The sequence below is a fragment of the Notolepis coatsorum genome, assembly GCF_963971535.1.
Source record: "Notolepis coatsorum genome assembly, contig: SCAFFOLD_291, whole genome shotgun sequence".
Taxonomy (NCBI): Eukaryota; Metazoa; Chordata; class Actinopteri; order Aulopiformes; family Paralepididae; genus Notolepis; species Notolepis coatsorum.
The window spans coordinates 90,767-110,102 of record NW_028172476.1 but is presented as its reverse complement, the minus strand read 5'-3'; the positions used below and the strand labels follow the sequence as shown (position 1 = coordinate 110,102).

Sequence of the window (19,336 nt, the reverse complement as noted above, 5' to 3'; positions counted from 1 at the left end):
GGGGCGGGCTAGCGGCGTGGGGTCGTGGCCAATCAGAGAAAAGCTGAACACAAGTTGGTTGCCTTTAATATTCACGCTCCCCAGACTGACAGTAGGGTAGTCTACACCCTCCCCAGACTGACCGTAGGGTAGTCTACACCCTCCCCAGACTGACAGTAAGGTAGTCTACACCCTCCCCAGACCAACAGTAGGGTAGTCTACACCCTCCCCAGACTGACAGTAAGGTAGTCTACACCCTCCCCAGACTGACAGTAAGGTAGTCTACACCCTCCCCAGACTGACAGTAAGGTAGTCTACACCCTCCCCAGACCGACAGTAGGGTAGTCTACACCCTCCCCAGACTGACAGTAAGGTAGTCTACACCCTCCCCATACTGACAGTAAGGTAGTCTACACCCTCCCCAGACTGACAGTAAGGTAGTCTACACCCTCCCCAGACTGATAGTAAGGTAGTCTACACCCTCCATACTGACAGTAGGGTAGTCTACACCCTCCCCAGACTGACAGTAAGGTAGTCTACACCCTCCATACTGACAGTAGGGTAGTCTACACCCTCCCCAGACAGACAGTAAGGTAGTCTACACCCTCCCCAGACAGTAAGGTAGTCTACACCCTCCATACTGACAGTAAGGTAGTCTACACCCTCCCCAGACAGTAGGGTAGTCTACACCCTCCCCAGACAGTAAGGTAGTCTACACCCTCCCCAGACAGGAGGGTAGTCTACACCCTCCCCAGACAGTAGGGTAGTCTACACCCTCCCCAGACAGTAAGGTAGTCTACACCCTCCATACTGACAGTAGGGTAGTCTACACCCTCCCCAGACAGTAAGGTAGTCTACACCCTCCATACTGACAGTAGGGTAGTCTACACCCTCCCCAGACAGTAAGGTAGTCTACACCCTCCATACTGACAGTAGGGTAGTCTACACCCTCCCCAGACAGTAAGGTAGTCTACACCCTCCATACTGACAGTAGGGTAGTCTACACCCTCCCCAGACAGTAAGGTAGTCTACACCCTCCATACTGACAGTAAGGTAGTCTACACCCTCCCCAGACAGTAGGGTAGTCTACACCCTCCCCAGACAGTAAGGTAGTCTACACCCTCCATACTGACAGTAGGGTAGTCTACACCCTCCCCAGACAGTAAGGTAGTCTACACCCTCCATACTGACAGTAGGGTAGTCTACACCCTCCCCAGACAGTAGAGCTGCCGCGGTATTGATTATTTCCTTACCGCACAAATTTGTAAAATATTTCCTGCGGTTATTACCGCACGCACACAAAAAATAAAAAAAAAAAGTTTGAATGCATTTTTTTTAGTAGTAGTCTACTCTTTATAGCATATAGCCTGCCTCTAGTCTAAATGTCTATCTTTAGAGGATGACTTTGCAGCATGAATATTGTTTGGGATTCGGCAAGCACGCATTAGTTATTGAAAGTGAAACACGGATTCGAAGTTTCCCCTCTGGTCGTGCGCAGTTCACTCGGTGTCGCGGGCAGGGGTGGTTACCCCTAACCCCCCCGACCCTTTCTTATTATTATTACTATAAAGTTACTACTTTATAATAAAGGCATTCGTTTTGTGGCATTGACATTATATAGTTATACGTTCAATAACATCAGCGTATTTACCGGACCATAGCAAGCAATACTCTATTCATATCTCAGTTCCTTTCTTTGCTCAGAGCGTGCTGAGTTGTCCCATTCTGCGGTCTCTTAATAAAGTTTTCAATCAGACAAGTGTATAGAACGAAGGGCTTTTATTATAACATTCGTTGCAGACAGTAAAATCATTATGTCTCGTTTAGTACTCCTGAGGCGCGATGGTAGTCCACTCCGGCGGAGAGTTAAAGCTAACGTTATTAGCCGTGTTGTGATGAGCTGACATTCAGGACGTAAAAAACGTGTGACGCGTCTCTCTTCTGACCAATCAGTGGTCTGCAATGTTTCACGTGACTTTTCTGGTACCCAATAGGGTCGCTTGGAACCTCGATAGAGAAGTAGGGTATATCTGCAGAGCCGCAAGCCCAACGAGAGGAGGGTAATTTATTATTATTATTTTAAAAAACAGCGGTGACGCGGTATTCAGCCTACTCTGCGGTGGCCGTGATGTAACAGCGATACCGCGGTAATGCGGTAATCGCGGCAGCTCTACCAGACAGTAAGGTAGTCTACACCCTCCCCAGACAGGAGGGTAGTGTAACGACCAGGAAGGGAATTGGAATAATGACAAAATGGTGGAATTGGAGACGAAAGACAAAGCGTAAACACTCGTTAGCTTTGTGATTGGCTGCAGGGTGACTCTGCTCTGTGATTGGCAGCAGGGTGACTCTGCTCTGTGATTGGCTGCAGGATGTTCGACGTGGGCGGCCAGCGGTCCGAGAGGAAGAAGTGGATCCACTGCTTCGAGGGCGTCACCGCCATCATCTTCTGCGTCGCCATGAGCGCCTACGACCTGGTGCTGGCTGAGGACGAGGAGATGGTGAGGACCCTACCTCTGACCCCTGACCTCCTGACCCCTGACCTCCCGACCCCATGTGAGGACCCTACCTCTGACCCCTGACCTCCTGACCCCTGACCTCCCGACCCCATGACCTCCTGACACCATGACCTCCTGACCCCTGACACCATGACCTCCTGACACCATGACCTCCTGACCCATGACATCCTGACCCCTGACCTCCCGACCCCACGACCTCACGACCCCCTGACCTTCTGACACCCCTGACATCTATGTAACTGTGTCTGTTACAAGGCTTGAGTCAATTGTAATGAACCAAATGAGAATATCAATTAATATTTGTTTGTATCTTTGACTGTGAATAACACCATGCTAAAATTGACCAGATCTGAAAAATCTAAGCAAATGAATAAAGGGAAGATGATTAAACAGAAGGTTTTGTAGATACAGTACTGAATTCTGCCATCCGGACACATGCCATTTGAAATATGATTATAGAATATAGAATATCAGGCCTAAAATGGCGATTAAAATGTGATTAATTAGATAAATTAATTACAAATCCTGTAATTAATTAGATTCCGGGTCGAACAGCCTGCAAACTACCTAACGCCTAGTTTATCACTGGTTAAGCTTAGGCGACTCTTTTGAAGTTGGTTAAAGGCCAACCTTCATGTTGTATTTTTGTTCAATAAACAATGTGGACTAGGCCAACGGTGACTTTCATGAAGAAGGAAAAAAAAGTATTGAAATTGACCCAGTTTTAGCGTTTTTATCAAACATTTTGTCTGCCCAACACAATCACCACGCACGTGGATATTTTAATCAATGGTTCATAACGTGCGTGTGTAATCGTAATGATGTCGTCACAACAGGTGCAGGGCACCAGGGGGCTCACCAGGGGGCGCTGAGTCACACACAGCTAGTGGCAGGCACTGAGAGCCTTGCTACTACTAGCCGAATGAAAATGTATCTGTTTCACCTAACAACACTATTGCTCCGTGATCATAGCCATCCATCTCTAAAGCTAACCACTATTTGTAAAAGCCACAACCACGTTACCATATTTGTAATAATGTAAATCATTGTGTCGTTGTACATATTGTGTACACCGTTATAAGCTAACATAGCTTAGCTTGGTAGCTATTGTGCTAACAACATATCCCGACGTCCGGCTCGCTGGCCGGCATGAACGCCCGACACAAAATGGTTCTCTCCTCTCTGTACACCCCCGTCCCCACGGGTACCCTGCCGGGGAGCCCATGGACGCGACAACGGCGGCAGCCGTAGGGTGCTCGAGCCCGCCGTAACGCTAGTGGTACACGATAGCTATGAGCTAACTAACGCTACGGCCGCCGCTGTTGTCGCGTCCACAAGCTCCCCGGCAGGACACACGCGAGAACGGGGGCACACAAAGAGGAGAGAACCACTATAGGCTAACGTCAGTGTAGTGGTCCCGACTGTAGCCGGGAGGACGGCGTAGCTAATAGGCTAACATTAGTGTACTGGTACCGACTGTAGCCGGGAGGACGGCGTAGCTAATAGGCTAACATTAGTGTACTGGTCCCGACTGTAGCCGGGAGGACGGCGGAGCTAATAGGCTAACATTAGTGTACTGGTCCCGACTGTAGAAGGGACGGCGGAGCTATAGGCTAACTGTGATGCACCGAGTGGGCCACCATTGATCAACATGCAGCGACGTGTAGCTTGCATGATGCGTGTGCAGTGCTTTGCCACACAGGTCTGAGAAGAGGACCTGCACATGATTTTACTCGTTCCCCAAACTCCTCTACATGCCCCGATCTCAAATGGTTCACGACAGTAGACATAATGCTAACGTTAGCCAGCACCATATATCGAGTAGTACTATGACCCGGACGGGCAAGGCATACGTTTCCTGAAGTGACGTCACAGCCGTGCTAGCGTCTGATAAGCTTTTAGATTCGGCTCATTAATATGCACCTGTAGTGACGTCGGCGTTTGATAAGCTTTTTCGATTTGTGCGTGCATGTTATTCGTGCGTGGACCTTTTTAACCATTTCTGAGTGGCATTTCCGGTGTCAAATGGAAAAAAATAAATAATGAAATGATATACCAATGATGTAAACTACCCATAATTGATCAGTAGGGTTTAACCTGGATGTTGGGCTTTAAGGTTAGAGTTTGGAATTAGGTCAGGCGTTCTATCGCCATGCTCTAAGACAAACTCTAACCTTAACCAACTTCGAAAGAGCGCCTAAGCTTAACCAGTGTAGAAACTTGCAGTCCCGCGATTGGGCGTACATGTCACATGACCTGGCCAATCAGAGACGCAGAAACACGAACGCTTTGGAGAAAGGCTTCAAGCATCCTGGTCGTTGTAAACAGCGACTCCTACAGGTCGGTCGGGGCGCCTGCACAGCGAGGGAAGGGAACTGGGGGAGATAGTGTGATCCTCCCACAATAAAATAATGCCTTTTGAATGCATCGGGTGAAATGAACACATCAATGCATAGTTTTATTGTCAAAAGTATGCATAATGTGTTAATTCCACCACAAGAGATATGTAATGTTAGTTACCTGAAATTATTTAGTTTTATCGGTATCGGTTGATATCATAAATGAAGAGTTGGACAATATCAGTATATCGGATATCGGTAAAAAAAAAAAAGCCAATATCGAACATCCCTAGTAGTAAGTCATGCTGGCCAGCAGCATAACTAGTAAGAGTAGGTAAGGGATATGTTCACATGCACCGATGTGAAAATGGTGGCCGATACCGATAACCGATATTAATATTGCTGTTCTGGCCAATACCGATATTTACCGATGTCGATATCTCTGTATAGAAAACACTTTTTTATGATAATCAAATAAAGAGCTATTTTCCAAAACGCATTTTTATTTACTTGTGTAATACATTTTCAGAAATGACTGATATTTTGAAACAATTTAAGACCAAGACATGTTAAATAAAAATAAAATAAAATAAATAAAAAATAACAATAATAAAAAAAAACGATGTGTAAAAGAAGGACCATATCGGGCCGATATTATATATCGGCGGCCGATATATTGTGCACCACTAATATGTACAGATATATATATGTTAACCCATCCCCCCCCCCCCCCCCCTCTCTCTCCAGAACCGGATGCATGAGAGCATGAAGCTGTTCGACTCCATCTGCAACAACAAGTGGTTCACCGAGACGTCCATCATCCTGTTCCTCAACAAGAAGGACCTGTTTGAGGAGAAGATCGCCCACAGCCCCCTGACCATCTGCTTCCCCGAGTACTCTGGTACAGTAGGACCTTCTCACTGCTACACAGTTTCTGAGAAGCACAGTATGTTTGCCTTACCATTTATGAATAATGGTTTGATTTTATCCAATTCGTTTTTTAGGCTGTTTATGTTAAGGTGGAAAATGTTCAGTCCATTAGAGTTGGTTATTTCATTGATGTTTTCCGGTTCGAAGTATTGTTCATTTGTGATCTGTTCCTCTGTGTGGGGCGGGGGGGCTTTGTTGTCGTGGGTGGGAAGGGGGAGGGTGGGGTCGGGTCCCGTTTTTGCGGGGGGTACTGGGAGCTTGGTGCGTCTGGTGAGAGCTTGTATGAATTTTTTTTTTTGATAGTATGGTCGTGAAATTGGCATAACATGTTTGCATAAAAAAAGTGGTATTAACCCTTTCACTGCCACACGACAGAAGGTTAGCCCTTTACTATCACACAACCGACGGCGATGCTCCATCATTAGCATAATTAGCTCCGCAAATGCGGAGCTAATGACGCTAATGATGGAGCATCGCCGTCGGTTGTGTGATAGTAAAGGGCTAACCTTCTGTATTGTCACTACATCCAGACCAAGTTCTTATCTCCTCTCCTCTCCGTCCTCAGGGCCCAACAGGAACCAGGAGGCCCAGGCCCACATCCAGACCAAGTTCTTACCTCCTCTCCTCTCCGTCCTCAGGGCCCAACAGGAACCAGGAGGCCCAGGCCTACATCCAGACCAAGTTCTTATCTCCTCTCCTCTCCGTCCTCAGGGCCCAACAGGAACCAGGAGGCCCAGGCCTACATCCAGACCAAGTTCTTATCTCCTCTCCTCTCCGTCCTCAGGGCCCGACAGGAACCACGAGGCCCAGGCCTACATCCAGACCAAGTTCTTATCTCCTCTCCTCTCCGTCCTCAGGGCCCAACAGGAACCAGGAGGCCCAGGCCCACATCCAGACCAAGTTCTTATCTCCTCTCCTCTCCGTCCTCAGGGCCCGACAGGAACCACGAGGCCCAGGCCTACATCCAGACCAAGTTCTTATCTCCTCTCCTCTCCGTCCTCAGGGCCCAACAGGAACCAGGAGGCCCCAGGCCCACATCCAGACCAAGTTCTTATCTCCTCTCCTCTCCGTCCTCAGGGCCCAACAGGAACCAGGAGGCCCCAGGCCTACATCCAGACCAAGTTCTTATCTCCTCTCTTCTCCGTCCTCAGGGCCCAACAGGAACCAGGAGGCCCAGATCTACATCCAGACCAAGTTCTTATCTCCTCTCTTCTCCGTCCTCAGGGCCTGACAGGAACCAGGAGGCCCCAGGCCTACATCCAGACCAAGTTCTTACCTCCACTCTTCTCCGTCCTCAGGGCCCAACAGGAACCAGGAGGCCCAGGCCTACATCCAGACCAAGTTCTTATCTCCTCTCTCCTCCGTCCTCAGGGCCCAACAGGAACGACGAGGCCCAGGCCTACATCCAGACCAAGTTCGAGGACCTGAACAAGAAGAAGGACACCAAGGAGATCTACACCCACTTCACCTGCGCCACGGACACCAAGAACGTCCAGTTCGTCTTCGACGCCGTCACCGACGTCATCATCAAGAACAACCTGAAGGACTGCGGCCTCTTCTAGAGTCTGAGTCAGAGTGAGTGACGCCAACAACACCGTCTGAATTAGGCAAAACTTACAATATTACTATTCAATAGTCACTGGGAACTATTCAAAATACTAGTATTCTACTATTCGAATACCAGTATAGTCACTGGGAACTATTCCATTACACTAGGTTGCTTTTTCACTAATCGAAAATTTATTTAATTGCAAACGTGACATAATCAAACAAGCGAGCTAGCTGCCGGCTAATGTTATTTCCAGGAACAAAAGCATTAATTCCGAAAGTTACTGTAAATCGTTGATGCTTGAAATGTCTGAGCCTCCACGTTAAAGTATGGTTTTGTTTTTACTTAATAGTGAAGGTCAGATAATCAAACAAGTGAGCTAGCTGGCTGTTGTCATTGCTAACAGCTACATAGTTGTGATTCGCAGCAGGCTAACGTTATTTCCAGGAACAAAAGCATTCATATGTCCTCAGATAGCTGCTATATTTCTAATATTTTAATTTTAATACAAGTCAAGTCAAGTCAAGTAATTTATTTATAGAGCACGTTTAAAAACTCAAGAGCCAACCAAAGTGCTGTACAATCAAAGCATAAGATCAATGTCCTAATATAAAATACACAAATACAAAAATAGAAAAAGGCACAGCAGGACAAGACAGTACATTCAGAGAACAGGACAACAAGCGGATAGAGGAGCACAACGTACAGTATAGCACACAGGGGACAGAGGAGCACAACGTACAGTATAGCACACAGGGGACAGAGGAGCACAACGTACAGTATAGCACACAGGGGACAGAGGAGCACACAGTACAGTATAGCACACAGGGGACAGAGGAGCACAGAGTACAGTATAGCACACAGGGGACAGAGGAGCACACAGTACAGTATAGCACACAGGGGACAGAGGAGCACAGAGTACAGTATAGCACACAGGGGACAGAGGAGCACACAGTACAGTATAGCACACAGGGGACAGAGGAGCACACAGTACAGTATAGCACACAGGGGGACAGAGGAGCACACAGTACAGTATAGCACACAGGGGACAGAGGAGCACAAGGTACAGTATAGCACACAGGGATAGAGGAGCACAGAGTACAGTATAGCACACAGGGGACAGAGGAGCACAAGGTACAGTATAGCACACAGGGGACAGAGGAGCACAGAGTACAGTATAGCACACAGGGGGACAGAGGAGCACAGAGTACAGTATAGCACACAGGGGGACAGAGGAGCACAGAGTACAGTATAGCACACAGGGGGACAGAGGAGCACAGAGTACAGTATAGCACACAGGGGGACAGAGGAGCACAGAGTACAGTATAGCACACAGGGGGACAGAGGAGCACAGAGTACAGTATAGCACACAGGGGACAGAGGAGCACAGAGTACAGTATAGCACACAGGGGGACAGAGGAGCACAGAGTACAGTATAGCACACAGGGGGACAGAGGAGCACAGAGTACAGTATAGCACACAGGGGACAGAGGAGCACAACGTACAGTATAGCACACAGGGGACAGAGGAGCACAGAGTACAGTATAGCACACAGGGGACAGAGGAGCACAGAGTACAGTATAGCACACAGGGGACAGAGGAGCACAAAGTACAGTATAGCACACAGGGGACAGAGGAGCACAAGGTACAGTATAGCACACAGAGTACAGAGGAGCACAAAGTACAGTATAGCACACAGGGGACAGAGGAGCACAGAGTACAGTATAGCACACAGGGGGACAGGGGAGCACAACGTACAGTATAGCACACAGGGGACAGAGGAGCACAAAGTACAGTATAGCACACAGGGGGACAGAGGAGCACAAAGTACAGTATAGCACAAAGTACAGTATAGCACACAGGGGACAGAGGAGCACAGAGTACAGTATAGCACAAAGTACAGTATAGCACACAGGGGACAGAGGAGCACAGAGTACAGTATAGCACACAGTACAGTATAGCACACAGGGGACAGAGGAGCACACAGTACAGTATAGCACACAGGGGACAGAGGAGCACAGAGTACAGTATAGCACACAGGGGACAGAGGAGCACAAAGTACAGTATAGCACACAGGGGACAGAGGAGCACAGAGTACAGTATAGCACACAGGGGACAGAGGAGCACAAGGTACAGTATAGCACACAGGGGGCAGAGGAGCACAAGGTACAGTATAGCACACAGGGGACAGAGGAGCACAAAGTACAGTATAGCACACAGGGGACAGAGGAGCACAAGGTACAGTATAGCACAAGGTACAGTATAGCACACAGGGGACAGAGGAGCACAAGAAGAGACACAAGGGGGAGGGGGCAGGATACAATTGCATGGGAGTGTGTGAGTTAGGGTGTGGGAGAAACGGGGTTAATTGAAGGCTAGGGAATAAAAGTATAAAAGTGGGTTTTAAGACGGGCCTTAAATGTCTCCAGCGAGGGGGCAGATCGGATCTCCAGGGGTAGCTGGTTCCACAGTTTGGGGGCCACAGCCTTTTTATTTTTTTATCCACTTTTTCTCCTCATTTTTCAATTTTTCTCCCATCCCAATTTCGCCTCGCCACCTTCACAATTCTCCCCTCCCCTGTCTCGAACGTTGCTAGGCCATGCCTCCCACTGGTCGGCTGCAGTGAGGACAGAAGCCTTGCATCACGTGTCCCCTCCGGTACACGAGGAGGCAGCCGTCGCATCTTTTCACCTGAACAGCGCGGACTCTCAGCGGCGAGGAGTAACGCGTGGGAGAGGCTCACGCTGCCCCCGCTACTTCCTGTCTCTGCTGTACAGGCGCACCAACCGACCTGTAGGAGTCGCTGTCCACAACGTCCAATCCCCACCCACCGGCTTTCCCACCCCCTAACACTGCCAATTGTGTTGGTATGAACGACCAGCCAAGCTGGTAGCAACGCCGAGAGCTGGGCTCGAACCCAGCATATCCTGCGTTAGTGGCGAGCGCCTTGCCCACTGCGCCACTTAGCCGCCCTGGGGGCCACGGTCTTGACGGAGCGATCACCTCTCTTTCACAGGCTTCAATAGAACTGGCACCAAAGTCTGGCACCAAGCAGAGCATAGAACGCTGGTGTTCTGACACGGTGACGCTTCCTTCTTTTATAGTTTCCTTGCTCCGGTTAGAGGCTCCAGGCAACTGTTATGCTAACTGTTATGCTAACTGTTATGCTAACTGTTATGCTAACTGTTATGCTAACTGTTATGCTAGCTGTTATGCTAACTGTTATGCTAACTGTTATGCTAACTGTTATGCTAACTGTTATGCTAGCTGTTATGCTAACTGTTATGCTAGCGAGCCTTATAGGGAGGTGTAGTCTGACGTCCCTTTGGACCGCGCGGTCAGGCCACCCGTTTAAGGATTTATCATTGGGAAAATGGATTATCGGCTATTGTAACAATTCTGCCTCATGAACATTGGCAAGCTTTCCATTTTTGCACAAAATGTGAGTTCCCTTCTACCACTAACATTATTGTTTAAGCATTTCTGGTTGAAATAAAGGTAGTTATAAGGTTTTTAATTTGTTGTTAAAAAAGAACTACACTTACCAGTACAGGCAGTTGAACGCCTGTCGTCGTTCAGTGCTGTCGCCTAATACACGCCACGGCCAGCTGATACCAAGCTAACTAGCTAACGTTAACGTTACCTATGTAGCTAAACGTACTAGACGTTAGCAATGTCTACTGTCGTGAACTATTTTAAATCGTGGCATGTAGAGGAGTTTCGGGAATGAGTAAAATGTGCAGGTCCTCTTCTCAGACCACTACACCTCCCTATAGACCAGGAAGTAATCAATACACCTCCCTATAGGCGTTATTTTTTTCCGTAGCCGCATTTCTCGGAGACGCTCTCTGATTGGCCACTGACATGTTTGCCCAATCCGTGACGAGCTGTGTCTTTGCCCATTTCCGCGTCGAACAGCCTGCAAACTACCTGCCGTTCTATCGCCATGCTCTAAGACAAACTGTAACCTTAACCAACTTCGAAAGAGTGCCTAAGCTTAACCAGTGTAGAAACAGACGTCGGCCAATCAGAGAGCGTCTCCGAGAAATGCGGCTACAGAAAAAAATAACGCTCCCTATAGACCCTATAGACCTCCCTAAGTAACCACTACACCTCCCTATAGACCAGGAAGTAACCACTACACCTCCCTATAGACCAGGAAGTAACCACTACACCTCCCTATAGACCAGGAAGTAACCACTACACCTCCCTATAGACCAGGAAGTAACCACTACACCTCCCTATAGACCTCCCTAAGTAACCACTACACCTCCCTATAGACCAGGAAGTAACCACTACACCTCCCTATAGACCAGGAAGTAACCACTACACCTCCCCATAGACCAGGAAGTAACCACTACACCTCCCCATAGACCAGGAAGTAACCACTACACCTCCCTATAGACCAGGAAGTTACCACTACACCTCCCTATAGACCAGGAAGTAACCACTACACCTCCCTATAGACCAGGAAGTAACCACTACACCTCCCTATAGACCAGGAAGTAACCACTACACCTCCCTATAGACCAGGAAGTAACCACTACACCTCCCTATAGACCAGGAAGTAACCACTACACCTCCCTATAGACCAGGACGTAACCACTACACCTCCCTATAGACCAGGAAGTAACCACTACACCTCCCAATAGACCAGGAAGTAACCACTACACCTCCCTATAGACCAGGAAGTAACCACTACACCTCCCTATAGACCAGGAAGTAACCACTACACCTCCCTATAGACCAGGAAGTAACCACTACACCTCCCTATAGACCAGGAAGTAACCACTACACCTCCCTATAGACCAGGAAGTCACCACTACACCTCCCTATAGACCAGGAAGTAACCACTACACCTCCCTATAGACCAGGAAGTAACCACTACACCTCCCTATAGACCAGGAAGTAACCACTACACCTCCCCATAGACCAGGAAGTAACCACTACACCTCCCTATAGACCAGGAAGTAACCACTACACCTCCCTATAGACCAGGAAGTAACCACTACACCTCCCTATAGACCAGGAAGTAACCACTACACCTCCCTATAGACCAGGAAGTAACCACTACACCTCCCTATAGACCAGGAAGTAACCACTACACCTTCCTATAGACCTCCCTAAGTAACCACTACACCTCCCTATAGACCAGGAAGTAACCACTACACCTACCTATAGACCAGGAAGTAACCACTACACCTCCCCATAGACCAGGAAGTAACCACTACACCTCCCTATAGACCAGGAAGTAACCACTACACCTCCCTATAGACCAGGAAGTAACCACTACACCTCCCTATAGACCAGGAAGTAAACACTACACCTCCCTATAGACCAGGAAGTAACCACTACACCTCCCTATAGACCAGGAAGTAACCACTACACCTCCCTATAGACCAGGAAGTAACCACTACACCTCCCTATAGACCAGGAGGTAACCACTACACCTCCCTATAGACCAGGAAGTAACCACTACACCTCCCTATAGACCAGGAAGTAACCACTACACCTCCCTATAGACCAGGAAGTAACCACTACACCTCCCTATAGACCAGGAAGTAACCACTACACCTCCCTATAGACCAGGAAGTAACCACTACACCTCCCTATAGACCAGGAAGTAATCACTACACCTCCCTATAGACCAGGAAGTAACCACTACACCTCCCTATAGACCAGGAAGTAACCACTACACCTCCCTATAGACCAGGAAGTAACCACTACACCTCCCTATAGACCAGGAAGTAACCACTACACCTCCCTATAGACCAGGAAGTAACCACTACACCTCTCTATAGACCAGGAAGTAATCACTACACCTCCCTATAGACCTCCCTAAGTAACCACTACACCTCCCTATAGACCAGGAAGTAACCACTACACCTCCCTATAGACCAGGAAGTAACCACTACACCTCCCTATAGACCAGAAAGTAACCACTACACCTCCCTATAGACCAGGAAGTAACCACTACACCTCCCTATAGACCAGGAAGTAACCACTACACCTCCCTATAGACCAGGAAGTAACCACTACACCTCCCTATAGACCAGGAAGTAACCACTACACCTCCCTATTGTCGCTAAAGTCTTCTACGATGGGAAACCAATGTATATGATCTGACAGAATGTTTGTTACTTCATTGTCTCAACGATTCTCGCCAATAGATATATCTACTGCTAGGGGGCGCTATTTACACTGCAGATTCATGTAGATATATCCACTGCAGGGCTCTGTTTACACTGCAGATTCATATTCCTGAAGTGTCTGTGTTATTGTGTTTTTCTGCCTAATTGTATTTATGCACCAGCCTGAATGTAAATCGTGTTTGTAATGAAAAGTTCTGGATGTCTGGCTGATTTTCCGATGTTCATGTTCATTGCCCTTTTGTAGTGTATGTGGACATAAATCATTCACGCCTGTGTGCTTATTATTACACATTTATTTTCTTTGTCCTATATACTCCGAATGACACATTAATTCATGCGCGTCCATTCTTAAAGACAATTCAGTGTCATAATAATAATACTACCGTTTACACGTCGGGGGGGGGGGGGAACCAGAGTTTTTCTGTTCACCACCAGTGACAGTAGATGGAGGATGAGCTCACGTTTCACTTTCACCAGTTTATAACTATATGTAATTAAGGGCGGGGAGTGAAGAGAACATGGAGGACGAGGGGTATTTTTACTTTCTGCCCGGTGGACGAGAGCAACCTGGAGATCAGCCGTCTGGGATTTTTTTATTGCACTCTAAAAACATGTCTCTTCACATTTAGCCTTTTAACCCTTTCACTGCCACACGACAGCCGGTTAACCCTTTCACACTGTGACAATACAGAAGGTTAGCCCTTTACTATCACACAACCGACGGCAATGCTCCATCATTAGCGTCATTAGCTCCGCATTTGCGGAGCTAATGATGCTAATTGTTGTGAAGGATCAGATTAAACCGAATATATATATTTATTTATGGATATATATTTAATAGTATTTGTATATCGTTTGATATCCCTTGTATATTCCTTGTACATATACACTGAATATCCCTTTAGTCTACTAACAGCCCATAATAGTTTCATTCTCTCATTGGACAAGAACTTGGCGCCAGCAGCCAAGCCCCTTGGTTCAAGTTCAATCGTGCCGACGAACATGTCGTTACTAGCCCGGTTCCGCGTAGGAATACGTCTACCGAAATACGAATGGTACTATTTGTTCACAGCGCATATATATATGGCGCAAGTAAAGTAGAACTTCCTTTTTAGTCCCTTAGCCCTTAGTTCTTTACCCTCCAACCTAGTGGCAAGACGTTAAGCCTCACCCACGATACATGTGTGGTGCAGTATGGTCAACTTGGCCTCAGAATGGCATTGAGACATTGTGTGGATTAATAGCTGAATTGTCATAGTTTGGCACTATACCGTCGAGTGGGACGTATTTCTATTAAGTTAATAATAGTCTATTATGTATGGTGCATCGTTCGGTTAGAGTTATACAGTGAGTAGTACCCCCATCGTTTCCTCGCGTTATCTAGAGTCTTAACCAGGCTGGGCAGACCACGTGTGGTGCTTTCATCCGAGGAGTTCTGGGCTAGGACGAGTGGACCTGCACATTGGATTATCTTACCCGGACGACGGCGAGCCCTACACGGCTTGGATTATCTACTTGCTTTGGGTGCTTTGATTTATGCCATGGATAACAGCCAACACTGGTGAGTGTTGGAACTACCCCCCGAGAGGAGTCCAGGTGAGACGGCGCTCTACCCCGAGTGAGGTCGCCTCACGTCTCTTCGTTGTGGACCGGCAGCTACCGTCTACAAGAGGGCCCAACTGTATTCATCTGTGGACCAAGGTTCTGTGGGCACCGTGTTCAGCACTCTGAATTCTCCCAAGAAATCGTTGGCCAGATGGGATATCGCCGGCGGCTCTCCTAACCCCCCCCCCCCCTACTGACTTACAACCAGCAGGACCCCCCTTTAGTATATCCAGCTATAATCATTAAGTACCATCGCTATAGTTCCCTAAAGAACCAGGTTGTATACTTGCTTCCTGCGTAACCAGAGATTGGACATTCAATGTTGATTTGCCTACGAATACTCATTTGCCTTACAAGTGCATTCAAATCATAAATGTCATTAAGTGAACGTTGTATATACCCTTTGCTATATATTAAATATTCGACTTATACATTTGTGTGGACTTGGTTTCATGGTGGGAAAGTGTTCATCATATCTATATCATGTACTGTGTGGCCAGTAGTTAAAGTACATAAAGCGGTAGTGGTTTTATGATACCATACTTATCAATACAGTCAGGGAATTGTACCCCTCAGTTACACTAATGATGGAGCATCGCCGTCGGTTGTGTGATAGTAAAAGGGCTAACCTTCTGTCGTGTGGCAGTGAAAGGGTTAATCGCTGACACTTTACACTCAGTGACAGTAACAGACCCACACTGTGGTTATTGTCTCGTTAATGAGAGCTCGTTTATTGTTGTTTATTCTGCTGTTTTAAGTCGTATGGCTGTGATCTCGGCAGATTCATTTACAATATCGGGACCCTGTTGATTTTAACCCAAGGTCTTTGAGGAAGTCAAGAAACCTGGACGTATATTGACGAGTATATTTTAAAGTTATAGTCTGCACACACACAAAAAAACACAGACTGACGATGACATCCAAATATTGTGGTTGACTGTAAACCAAGATTAACACTATACAACAAATACAACAACAAAGTGGTATTAGTCACAAGGTGTTTGGATTTGTATTGTTATTATTACCTGCATTGCTTTTTTTACCTTTCTCTTATTCTCTATCGCTGTTGCACTTTACTGTTACATTTGTACTCTGGTTGGATGCCAAACTTATTTTCATTGTACTGTACTGGTATGATGACAATACATTTGAATCGAATCTAATCTAATCTAATCTAACCACGTGTATCTGTCTCTGTCTGTGTGTTCCCCTCAGCGTTGTGAGGAGCAGACGGAACACACAACACGTCTTGAACGACTGCGCTGGCTGCCACTCCTGCTTTGATCTGCTTTTTATAAAGACACCTGAGAGACTGAGAACTCCAGCAGAATTTCACTGATTGCTGATCCAGTTGCTCGTATTGTTAACTCCTTGGGTTTTGACCACAAATCAACATTTATTGTATTTTTCTTTGTTTTGTCGTTGTTGTTGTTGTTGTTGTTGTTGTTGTTGTTGTTGTTGTTATTTTCAATTACTAGAGGAGGCAAAGGAAACCTTTTATATAAATGCATTTGTTTGACTGATGACTTCCTGATGTGCAAATTATTAAAACTTTTAATCACATAAAGCTTATTTTTTAAGAAGACAACTACAGGCATGGAATATGATCCAAAAAAGGAAAAAGTGCATTTTCTTTTTCTTTATTTTTTTTGTATAATGTTTACATGAGTTCCTCATTCATAGCCAAACCGCATACCGGCCTGCATGACTGAAGATGGGCAAATATGAGCTCTGTAATCTGCACAAAATATCTTAACATTCCAAAAAAAATATATATATATATATATATATATATATATATATATATATATATATATATATATATATAAAAGAAAATATATATATATATTTAAAATTAAAAAAAATCTAAACATTTTGAAAAAAATTAAAAGGAAAAAAAAGTTGCCTCACAAACCAGGGGTAAATAATGGCAAAATGCTAACTGATATTTAAAGTATCTATGTATGTACCTAACATTCTGTAATTTTTTATAGTACCGATTTCCATGTCTGTTGCAGTATGTCCGTGCCTTCACTTCAGTTTACAACCGAATCCTAGAGATGCTTTTATCAGTGCTGTTTGACCTACTGTGCTGTTTGACATGTTAACTTTCATCTTATTCATACCACGTAAGGATACATAGTGATTATTAATGAGACAAAAAATCTAATTGAGAAAAAAGGTTCGTGTTTTTTTGTTTGTTTTTTGGTAAATATAAAAGATTCTTTAAAAGTCCTATATGCTTTAATTTAAATAAACGTAGAGATCACCTGAGTCTCGTGTGTTCTGTTCTCACCCCGTGTCCACGTCGCTTTCAAAGTTAGAATATGTAATGTCGTCAGAACGGCGCCCTCTAGGCGTCCCGCCTGGTATGATGAATGAATGAATGAATGAAAAGTTTATTTCTTGGACATGTTATTCTTCTTGTTTCTTCAAACAACTCACAGTGTCTTGATCCGTCAGACCAAACAATCTTAACAACAAATTTTCAAAAAATCCTTAAAGGAAAAAAACTCTATTATGCCAGTTAGGGTACCTTGTGTATACTGCACCTTGTGTATACTGTTTACTTTACCTCTTACTCATAGTATATATTCAATGCCTATATTTATTGTAACGTATAATATAACCGATAGGGCATACAGAGCTATATATTTATATTCAGAGTCAATTATATTGCTTACACTGTTCATTTTTCTAATTATTTTATATTAAGATCTAATTGTATTGCCTATTATTACCCTGTCCATACCTGTACCTCCCCTCCCCCATGCTGCTATGACGCCCAGATTTCCCCCAAGGGGATCAATAAAGGAATATCTCATTTTATCAATAACTGCATCATCTCTCTGAGCACTACAGCAGGGTGTCCACTAGAGGGCTGTGCAGTTGTATGGTTGAGCAGCTCCTACACTACAGTCTAACTACTGCCTCCGTCACAACAAGCCACCAATCCGTCGGTCTCTCTGTGAGACCCAGAGCAGAGCCAACACTTGGCCGTCACACCTAGCCGTCATATCAATTGAAAACAGCACTGGATTTCTTTCTTTTCTGTTCTGTGTGCACAAAGGATTCAGGACCAATGGGTCTGGTCTACAAGATACACGACTACACCATCAATGTGGAACGCCCTACCCAAAGCTGTAAAGGAATGTGAATCACTACCCACTTTCAAAAACACTCAAAAAACACCTAAGGGAGACTGCAACTCGAAACTGGCCCCTGTAAATGTCCGAACACAACCCCCTCCAATGTACAGTAAATTACCAAATATGGTCTTGTCAATAATCCAATGTACAGTTTTGTTTGTACAGTTGTACAGTGTCGCCCACCCACCCCTCCTACCCCCCCCCCCCCCCCCCCCCACACTCCTACCCAACCCCCCCCCCCCCCCCCACCCACCTCCAATGTACAGTCCCCCCCCACCCCCACCTACCCAATCCAATGTACAGTTTCTACGTCAAATGTATATACTCTTTTTTTCTGGACTCTTTTTGTATCACAAACAGTACTGTAATTGCAAATCTGATATGTCATAAATGTATAGATGTAGCAGTACTGTCTATCTGTATGTCATATATGTTACGATGAATTGAAAATGGGGGACCCTGATGTAAACAAGACGAAAGTCTTTCTCTGGTCTGCATCCCCTTAACAATTGTATGTATTGAGCTGTACTGTACTGTACCCATTCTGCAATCTGTTAATAAAGTTTTCAATCAATCAATCCCACTAAGGTACCCATGTACATGACAAAATACTTTCCAAAGGTCAGTGAATACCACAATGACAACACCAGAGGGAGCTCCACAAATCATGTTAAACCCAGATTCGGCTCAAACAAGGGACTAAACACGTTTCGCAATTATGCCACATCAATGTGGAACGCCCTACCCAAAGCTGTAAAGGAATGTGAATCACTACCCACTTTCAAAAACACTCTAAAAAAACACCTACGTGAGACAGCAATTCGAAACTGGCCCCTGTAAATGTCCTAACCCAGTTGTACAGTAAATGACCAATAATACACAAGACCCTCCTCTTGGGACCAAGTAAGGTTGTCGATAATCCAATGTACAGTTTTGCTTGTACAGTTGTACAGTTTCCCTCGCCCCCACCCCCCCACCCAACCTCCTCCAATGTACAGTTTCTATGTCAAATGTATATACTCTCTCTTGTTTTTAAACTATTCTTGTATCACAACACAGTACTGTATATTTGTAGATCTGGTATGTCATAAATGTCTAGATGTAACAGTACTGT

At 45.8% G+C, this 19,336-nt stretch overlaps 1 protein-coding gene across 1 annotated transcript in view; it reads left to right on the top strand.

The window, feature by feature from the left end:
- LOC311248045 (guanine nucleotide-binding protein G(i) subunit alpha-2) overlaps positions 1-16,597 on the top strand; it is a gene marked incomplete at its 5' end in the record, with an annotated part of 60,020 nt that extends 43,423 nt beyond the window's left edge. The window contains 4 exons of the mRNA XM_084339007.1: positions 2,351-2,480; positions 5,585-5,738; positions 7,139-7,342; positions 16,289-16,597. Coding sequence (XP_084195133.1) covers positions 2,351-2,480; positions 5,585-5,738; positions 7,139-7,329 — 475 coding nt within the window. The 3' untranslated portion in view covers positions 7,330-7,342; positions 16,289-16,597. The remainder of the gene's footprint in view (positions 1-2,350; positions 2,481-5,584; positions 5,739-7,138; positions 7,343-16,288) is intronic.
- Positions 16,598-19,336: the final 2,739 nt, after the last annotated feature.